We start from the raw sequence: 9,572 nt of genomic DNA, 5'->3' as shown, positions 1-9,572 counted from the left end.
CTATCTCAAATTGAAGGTTGATAAAGTGTTGCCTAAGAAACAAAGCCGAAGCTTGTTTCTATTTCCCCCTGGAAAACAGTTAAGAGGAGAGTAGTTCTACCTCGCTAAAAAGTCTTATGGCTAGTTTCAGCTTCGCGGAAAGGATAATCCCTACAAATAGCGTAAGGTTTGTACAGTAAGTGCAGGAACAAATTAGGCTATTAACATGTAAAAGGAGACTCACAATGCAAAAAAATTGCAGCACAAAAGCCACTACAGAACCAATTACTTTTGTATTTTGAGACACTACTGTAATATGCTCTGCAGGATTCACCTTGATAGTGTTTTTCAACTTCTGGATAAATTTAAGTCAACATTCGAGATAACGTTAACCAACTTTTGAATGACATCATATAATATTGTATGTACAAACATACAGACAACAGAATAGGCTGGTGTGTTCAGATGCTTTCATGGCAGACGACAAGAGGTTCGTAGTGTACTTTCGACTTAGTCTGAATGAGATGTAGGACATGGGATTCCCAGTTAATAGATTTTCTCATGCTGCTGGCATACACGCCAAACAAAATGTGCTTTCCTGCCTCGTGGTTCCTAGGAACTACCTATACGTTAATAGATCTCAGCCATGAATCAATGTGACATCTCATAAATGCATCAATAGTTGTATACCATCAAGTAAGGGTAACAGAATAATGTCACATTCAACGCCTGGAAAGGAGAATCCAGAGGGAACTTTTAAACTTCCTATTGGAAGACTGCTCAGATATGGGGGAGTAACTTCATAGCTGCAGAGGACACTGTGAGTCTTAACAATGCAGCATGGCTATACAAAACAGAATCAGATAAGGCATATAACAGTCTTGGGAGCATGGAGTTTGTGATATGGTCTATATTGTATGTCAATCCTTACACACTGGAAAAGTCTGCTGAAGTAAACATTTTTGACTCTCACATAAATAACTCAAAAGATAGAGGTCCTTGTCATTAGAAGATATGACTAAAAAGCTCAAACATCTACATACCACATAGGTATACAGGATTTATGAATGGTCAAACACGGTGCATGTGAGCATATACTTTCTGAACCCAAATGAACCAAGTCTTTGGAAATCTGGCAAATCTACATTACGTTGAATTCATAAAAATTTTTATTAGGCTACAATGGAATAAGCTAAAAAAATTTAATTAAAACAATTTTTCTTCAAACGAACCAGAGCAAACTAAAATAAGCAACAGAGAAATAACAGAGAAAAGAATATTAAGAAAAAAGAAGCCTGTTACCATAAACAAAGCTAGAAAAACAGCTGTATAATGACAAGCCAGCAAATTTTATATGTTCAAGATATCCCAGCATAACTACACTTGGCAGAAATTAAGAATAAGAATTACAGTAATATCAAAACAAGCAGTCACAAAATGAAGTGAACAAAAACATTACTTGAAGTTTACAAAGACGTAGGAAAAAAAAAATGTACTTGCTTATAATACCTCACTGGCAGAGGAGACCATGGGCTCCATGAGTAAACAAAATATAATACTATAAAGTGCAAAAACTATACAACCCTATTCAAAAATTGATTATGATGTATGGATACAAGAAAAGAAAGGAATGACACAAAACACAAAGGCTAAATCCAAGGAGGGGAAAACAGTATGTGAACAGATGAGTCACAAATGACTGAAGATGGAAGTAAACTGCCAGAAATCTGAGTGGGAACAGTAACTTCTTTTCCTTCCAAATAGGAAGAGGTTGGTTCAACTGGAGAGCCATCGTACACAAGTGAAGCAACAAGATTAATGGATTTGAAATAAATCAATAAAACGTGATTGTAAGACAACGAAGAAATCTCTTTTGTAAAGGAATAAAAATACATGAACTACAAATAATGACAGCATATTTAAAATTTCATCCCTCTTTAAAAAGAATTAAAAAAATTCATCTGTACTGATAACTAAAAACTACAAATGATGAAGTTGGTAACCATGACCCTTGATAAATGCTATCAAAACCATCATTAATATTACTGAACTATAGCATACTGCTAAAAACTTCCAAGCCACCAGTTTGGCAAATACTAGAAAATGAAAATGAATAAACACCTATAAGAACCCACTCAAAATTAATGTACTGTAATCAAATAAAAAGGAACTGAGGTAATATTGTCTTCATAAATTAGCACCAGCTTTACACAGCTAATGCTGTATGTTATACTTGTATTACTGTACCTTGATGCTGTCCATATGGGGTGTGCTCGAAGACGAATGTAAATTTTTCACCAAACATCCTTAGAGGGGTAACACACTACTTTACACATTAGAAACAACAAATACACTTGGAAAAATTGCATCAAAAATTTTTTTTTTAATACACCTCATGGATGAATGTCCAGAAAAAATGTAAGCATTTACGAAGGCTTTAATGTTAAAATGTAGCCCCCTTTTTTAGCCTTGCAAATACCTAAAAGGAATTTTTAAAAAATAATGTTGAAAAAACACTCATTACTAATAATTTGATGATGATGCGCAAAATTGAAAAAACAATTTACCATATCATCGGGGCCTTCACAGGAATGTCGATAAGGCATCCCCTGGAAGAAAAAATGGAAATCTATGTTAAAAAATAAATAAAACAAAAGACTAAGATGGGTGGTTGTAGTGGTGGTAGTGGTTGTTGTTATTGTTGTGGAGGACTGTAGAGGGATGAGTTACAGGTAAGGGGAGGAGAGACTGCTTTCTAGTGTAAAAGGGATTTACTCTGAACTTAAAAGAAATAAATAAAAACATGAGGTCAAGGTACATACTGTATTTGCACTTTGCATAACAAAGAGAAACAATAAAAGGAAATATAATAAAAAAAAAATTGATAGAGTACAGACCGATAAACCAACCCAATGTCTGTACAGTTGTTCATGCAATATACTATTCTAGACAAGTAGCAGAACATTCAGAAGCACAACAGAAAACTAAATCTGGATCTGTTATGTTTTTATCAGATAGGAGTTTAACAATGAACTGCAGTTCTCAGGATATGTAAATTTCCTACTGTGAATCGAGCTGAGCAAAGAACACAGGAAGTGACATTTCTGTAGGAAACAACCTAATTTGCCTTTGCTGTACATATTCAAGCTACCGTAAGACCTTAAAATACTGTACTGAAATACGTTATCTTCACATACCAAGACTCAGGATATATTTGTAAATAAGAGTTTTATAGCAGACCAAGGCAATGAAAGAATTCTCAATTCCAAAGTCATACAAAGTTGGATCCATACATTTGGTCCATTCTGTGTTCTGCTGGCCATCCAAATTCTAAAAATAATGATGAAATGCTTGAGTAACTCCTATGCAGACTCTTCTGAGCTAACGACTCTAAAAGGTTAATCGAGTCTATTGAAAAATAGTAGTAAGATTCTTAAATACGGTAACAAGCTTGTTACTAGCATATTCTACCCTAAGATAATGCAACTTCCATAATATTCTGCAAGTTGCTCTGCAATCAGGACTACTATATTCTTGGCACTTTCACAACCTCAGTCAACACCTGTCTAAAACCTTTAGCAATCTCTGCAATTAATAAATCTATAAATATCAAAACATTTTACATTATTTTACTAATAATTACAATTATGGCCAGTGACTATGAAGTGAAAATGGACACTACAGAAAAATATTAAACTGATCCCTTTAAAAAGATAGGCTTCAGTAAATGCAATTCACAGTACACTTTGGAAAGGATGACTGAGGTGGAAAAGTTGTGTCATCATTGCTTGAACCTACGACAGATGAGAGCAATCAACCACATACCTCAGGCACTATTTTATTGAGCATCATCTCCATATCATCCCTAACATAGGGGTCCCAGTTTTCATTCAGCGCTAAACTGGCAGATGTGTGAAGAACTGGAAGAAGACATTGAGGATTATAGGCTTGCCAAATTATTAATACTGTAATGAATATTCCTACTATTACAAAAAATTAAGATAGAGAGGAAATTTCCTCTGATGGAAGAAACAAGATATATATCCATACTGATATCTGAATAATTCACAATGTGCCGGGAGCATCATTGCCTAGCATAAAATAACCAGCACCATCTTGAAGATACAGTAATGCCTCACAACAAAAAATTAATTCGTTCTGGAGGGGCTTTCATAACATGATTTTTCGTGTTGTGAGTCACATTTTACAGGTAAATCAGCTAATTCGTAACAAACCTTACAAAACACCACATTAAGTCTTATAATACAGTTACAGTATAACCACAATGAAATACTGTACAGCCAAATACATTTGAACCAGGCAATATACCTAAACTAACTGTTAATACCTGTAAATTGAGTAGTTATTACAACATAATGTAATAACAAATGGAAAATAATACAATACATACAGTACAATACTGTACATATACAAAATACACAGTACCATATGTACTGTACTATTATAGTTACCATTAATATAGACTACCGCTACATTTTCTATTGTGTAAACCCATTTACTTCAAATTTTTTTTGTTGGGTGACTTTTACTCTCGGCTTGGCTGGCAAATCTCTTTTCTTAACATGAAACATTTTATGCAATGCGAGTCACAAAAATATTCACATCTCGTTTCGTAGCGTGAAAATTTCGTAAGTAGATTCATTTGTGAAGAGAGGTATGACTACATTAAATGTAAATTTAATGACATTAAATGTAAAATTAATGAAAAATAAACTTGACTTTAATGATTAAATTTAGTTTTTCAATACTTAAGTCATATTGCTAATATCTACAAAGCTTGAAATTCTCAAAATTAAAAGGACAAATTTGGGACAAATTTGGAAGTAATTTGTATTTTTCCTAACTATAAAAACATGACAAACTTATAACAAAGTTTGTATTTTTCCTAACATACAAACCCGAATTCTTTACTATAGGAGATATTCTAGCGTGAGCTGGAAAATACGGCAGAAAAACCTTAACAAGGTCGTTAACGACCGGGCCAGTAGTTATCCACCTGTTAGGGGTGGGGGACTGCTGGCCGGTAGCTACTGAATACCTTCAATCGGATTCTAGCTAGGACTATATTAGGGGGCGCTGACGGAGGGAAGATTTGAGTAAAGAATTCAGGTTTGTATGTTAGGAAAAATACAAACTCTGTTATAAGTTTGTCATTTGTTCCTACACTAAATACAAACCCTCATTCTTTACTATAGGAGACTTAGTCTTGAGGTCAGGGTGGACGAAGGGTTCCCTATTCCTAGGGAAGATAGTCCTCAGACTAGACTCTATTGATGAACAAATCTCCCATTAACTTTTCTTTGAAGATCCCCAAAATCTTAGCACGACTGAAGGTTTGTAATTACGTGGAAACAAATGTTTCAGTATGAAGAGGGTCGGGAACAATGACTTGGACACTTTCATACATAGGATTCCCGACCTTGAAAAGGGGAATCCTTGTGACTACGAGTATAATTTATACCCTGTGAGAGGAGTCAGATGAGTTTCATACCTTATTTACATTGGTGAGTCCAGCTGAAACTGGTTACAGACTAGGATACCCAGATGGGAGGAAGAAGAAAGGGGCAGAAGATAGATGGATGTTCTTATAAAACCTAGTGTAACACAGAATCCTTGACCAATGGCTACTGTCCCCTGAAAGGGCGTAAAGGTAGTTACAGCACCTGTTGCCCTGCCATAATAGGCCCTATAGAAAAGGTGTTTAGAGACCTATGTGTCACATCGGTTAAATAGTGAGAGGTGAATGTCGATTGGCACTTCCAGACTCCAGCTCTTAAGACTTGGGAGACTGAAAAATTCTTCTTAAATGCCAGAGAGGCAGCCACTCCCCTAACTTGATGGGCTTTGGGTTGAGCTGCCTCTGGGTCTCCGTGAATGGCTCTCGCAATAACTTTCTTGAGCCAGAAAGAGATGGTGTTGCGAGAGATTCTCTTCTTTACCTTATTGGTACTGAGGAAAAGATGACGGAGGTGTGGTCTGAAAGGTCAGGTGCGCTTCAGGTATTTCCTTAGCGCCCTGACTGGGCACAGTAGCAATTGGTCAGTATCCTGTGTTACCCTATTGAGGCTCGAAAATTTAAATTCTCTAAACCTCTCATCGGCTGATGAAGGATTCTGAGTTTTGGCCACAAAGCCTGGCACAAAGTTGAGCGAGACTTCCCCCCATCCTCTAGAATGGGTGCCTTCGTAGGATAGACCATGAAGTTCACCAACCCTTTTTGCCGAGGCCAGAGCTACTAGGAAGACGGTCTTAAGGGTTAGGAATTAGTCAGAGGCCCTATTTAAGGGCTTATAGGGAGGTCCCTTCAAGGAACGTAAGACCAGGGATACGTCCCAAGGTGGTGGTCTAATCTCCACTTGGGGGCAAGATCTCTAAAAACCTCGAGTCAACAAGGTGATATCTTCTGAGGTGGAAAGGTCAACTCCTCTCAGTCTACAGATGAGGCTTAAGGCTGAACGATAGCCCTTAATTGCCGAGACTGATAGGAGTTTCTCCTCCCTGAGGTACACCACAAAGTCTGCCACTAATGGAAGAGAGGGATCGAATGGAGACACGTCTCGCCCTCTACACCAAGCTGCAAACACTCCATTTTGCTTGGTAGAGGTTTGTGGAAGATTGGCGCAGGTGCCTGGACATATGCTCAGCCACCTTCCCTGAAAAGCCTCTGCTTCTGAGGAGAGACTAGACAGCCTCCAGGCATGAAGCTTCAGGAAGTGGATTCTCCCGTGGGGGATACCACTGTGTGGCTGCGTCAACAGACGGGGTTCTGGAGGTAGAAACCTCGGCACTTGAACCAGCAGGGAAAGAAGGTCTGCGTACCACTCTCTGCTTGACCATGCCGGAGCTATTAGCGCTAGTTTGCAATTCCAGGAGGTCCTGAGTTTGTTGATCACCCTTCTAGGCAGGCAAAAGGGTGGAAAGGCATATGCATCCAGGTTGTCCCAGGAGTGTTGAAGGGCGTCCTGGATCGCTGCCTGATGGTCTGGAACTGGGGACCCGTAGCGGGGAAGTTTCGCATTCAGAGAGGTGGCGAACAGGTCTATTGTGGGGAAACCCCACAAAGCTATTACTGTCTTTGCTACTCGAGGATCCAAAGACCATTCGCCACTCAGCCCTTGGTGGTGCCTGCTCAGTTGATCCGCCACGATGTTTCTCCAGCCCGGAATAAACCTGGCTGTGAGAGAAATGTTGTGACTTTCTGCCAACTGGCAAATCTGGACTGCTAGCAGACAGAGGTCTCTTGCCAGAGTACCCCCTTGCTTGTTGATGTACGAGACGGCTGTGGAGTTGTCGCTCATACTCTCGTCCTTGTAGATCTTCTACAAAGAATTTTAGGCCTTTCCAGGCTGCTAATAATTCCAGGTGATTTATGTGGAAAGACTTCTCTACCGGGGACCAAACTCCTGATGCTAATTTCGGGCCTAGGTGGGAACCCCATCCCCGTAGCGATGCATCCGAAAAGAGTTTTAACTTCGGACTGGGGCTTTGGAGGGGAATGCCCTTTTGGGTATTCTCTCTGGTCGACCACCAATGAAGATCTTGTAACACCAGATTTGAAACCTCCACTGCCAAGAATGAGGAATCTGTCTTTTGAAATCAATGGGTCTTCAGATGCCATTGGAGACTTCTCATTCTCGATCTTCCGCCTGGAACTAGTTTTTCCAGGGAGGAAAGATGGCCCAGAAGACACTGCCACGACTTGGCTGAAGGCGGTAGTGGAGACAAGAGATGGGCGATGGACTGATCCAGTCTCCGAAGCCTGTCTTCCGACGGAAACACTCTCCCTACCTGGGTGTTGATGGACATACCCAGATAGTTTAAGACTTGGGTTGGAGTCAAGCAAGACTACTCAGCATTTACAAGGATCCCCAGGTCCTTGCAAAGGCTCAGAAGTCTTCTCAGGTGATCCAGAGCTAGCTCCCTCAAGTCTTCGTTGGGAAGATACAGTCCAATGGCGTTCTTCTGGAAGCCACGCACCCATTTGCGTAGCTTCTCCCTAGCAATGTCCCTTGCCTCCGCAGAAGGAGGATCGTCGAAAGCCTCGACAAGAAGACTTTTGCAGACTGTACAGCTCTGCGGGTCCCAATACTTCAAGTCGCCTTTCTTGGCGGCGCAGGAGGCGTGGGTCCGGCACGCCTTGTGCCCGTAGAAGTCCGGGCGCTTCACTCCGCAGAAGTTACTCTCACACTTCAGATACTCCTCCTGTAAAAGAAAGAGATCATGAGTACATGGAAGGCATAAGAATGACTTACATTACTCTAAAATTAAGGATAACTTAATCTAAAATTAAGAATAACTTAATTATAAGAACATATTAATGCTTAAGATTAATGAGCGGGAAAGGAAGTAGATAGACACATACTTGTGAATCCCGCCCAGCCGGTTACCGTAACCTTATCCGTAGACAATTCCTTTGTGCCCTAAGGTTACAATGAGGGAAATCCATATGGATGAGCCAAGCTAGGCTTTTAAAAGGAATTGTCCGCAGAGTGTAATAGGGTCTGAGACCACTCAGATCCCTGGGGGAGAGGGGGCATAGGATAAACCCCTTATTAAATGTAGGTTCCGGCAATCGACTGCACTAAGATACACAGAGTATGCTGGAATTATTGTAATGTGCAATCAAACAGCATAGCCACAATCTTGGATGGTAAGACAATACCTATATGGAAGTGGCTAAGCCATCTGGCTGCAGTATATTGACTGTCGGCATGTAGCCGGCAGCCAGGGAAGGGGTACATGTCCCTTAACGTCTCATGAGGGTGCCGGCAGACCGACGGAACACCGGATGCCGGTCCTGCAGGGTGGAAGGCATCAAGGCAGACACACTGAGTATCTATAAGGATAATACCATAGTGGCGACCGCCGGCACAGCGGCAGGGGGCGGCGCCTCCAGCAGCCGAAGGCTGACGGCATGGTGAGCCTTGGATCAATTCATAAGATAGATATATATATGGTCGTATACCTAAATTGCCGGCAATCAATGCCGGCATGCGGGAGGCTGACTCCGAAAGTCGGCCGGCTGTTACTAGGTAAAACGAAGGGTGGGACGTCGGCGGTAAGCCGACGGAAGGCGGCAGTCTCGGGCACACGGAAGGCTGACGTCTTAAAGGGGGGAGGCATCTTATGAAAGAATGTCAACTGAGGTAGTGGCGGTTATCGCCGGCAGTAGAGACGGCAAGGGACCGGCACCAGGATAGAAAGAGAGAAAGGTAAGGAGGGATGGAAGGGGTAAGATCCTATACCCCTCCGGCTTCCCTCCGGTGAGAGTGCACTCATGATAGGAGTGGATACTCCTAACATCCGGCGGCAGGGAGCCGGCAGGTGGCCGGGTGCCTGTGGTAACCCAAGGGAGGGATAGAGGGCACTCAAAGAGGGGGGAATCCCCCGCCGGCAGGAGCGCCGCCGGCAACCACCCCCATAAAACGCTATGAAGGATATGTGTACCAGCTCAGCAGGAGAACAATGTTAGCCCTACCACTCCACCCAAGAGAGGAGTTGTAGGACTAAGGACAGAGGTGTGTAGGCAAGCCTACACCAAAGGGATAGGTGGGGAGGGAGAAGAATAGGTC

At 41.4% G+C, this 9,572-nt stretch overlaps 1 protein-coding gene across 1 annotated transcript in view; it reads right to left on the bottom strand.

Moving 5' to 3' along the window:
• Positions 1–2,011: 2,011 nt before the first annotated feature.
• LOC137652818 (UPF0047 protein YjbQ) overlaps positions 2,012–9,572 on the bottom strand; it is a 68,413-nt gene continuing 60,852 nt past the window's right edge. The window contains exons 2-3 of the mRNA XM_068386227.1: positions 3,805–3,899; positions 2,012–2,588 (exon numbers count right to left, since the gene is read on the bottom strand). Coding sequence (XP_068242328.1) covers positions 2,472–2,588; positions 3,805–3,899 — 212 coding nt within the window. The 3' untranslated portion in view covers positions 2,012–2,471. The remainder of the gene's footprint in view (positions 2,589–3,804; positions 3,900–9,572) is intronic.

The sequence above is a fragment of the Palaemon carinicauda genome, chromosome 1, assembly GCF_036898095.1.
Source record: "Palaemon carinicauda isolate YSFRI2023 chromosome 1, ASM3689809v2, whole genome shotgun sequence".
NCBI classification, from domain to species: Eukaryota; Metazoa; Arthropoda; class Malacostraca; order Decapoda; family Palaemonidae; genus Palaemon; species Palaemon carinicauda.
Note: the sequence above shows the minus strand (reverse complement) of the source record. Positions and strands in the feature narration are given on the sequence as shown.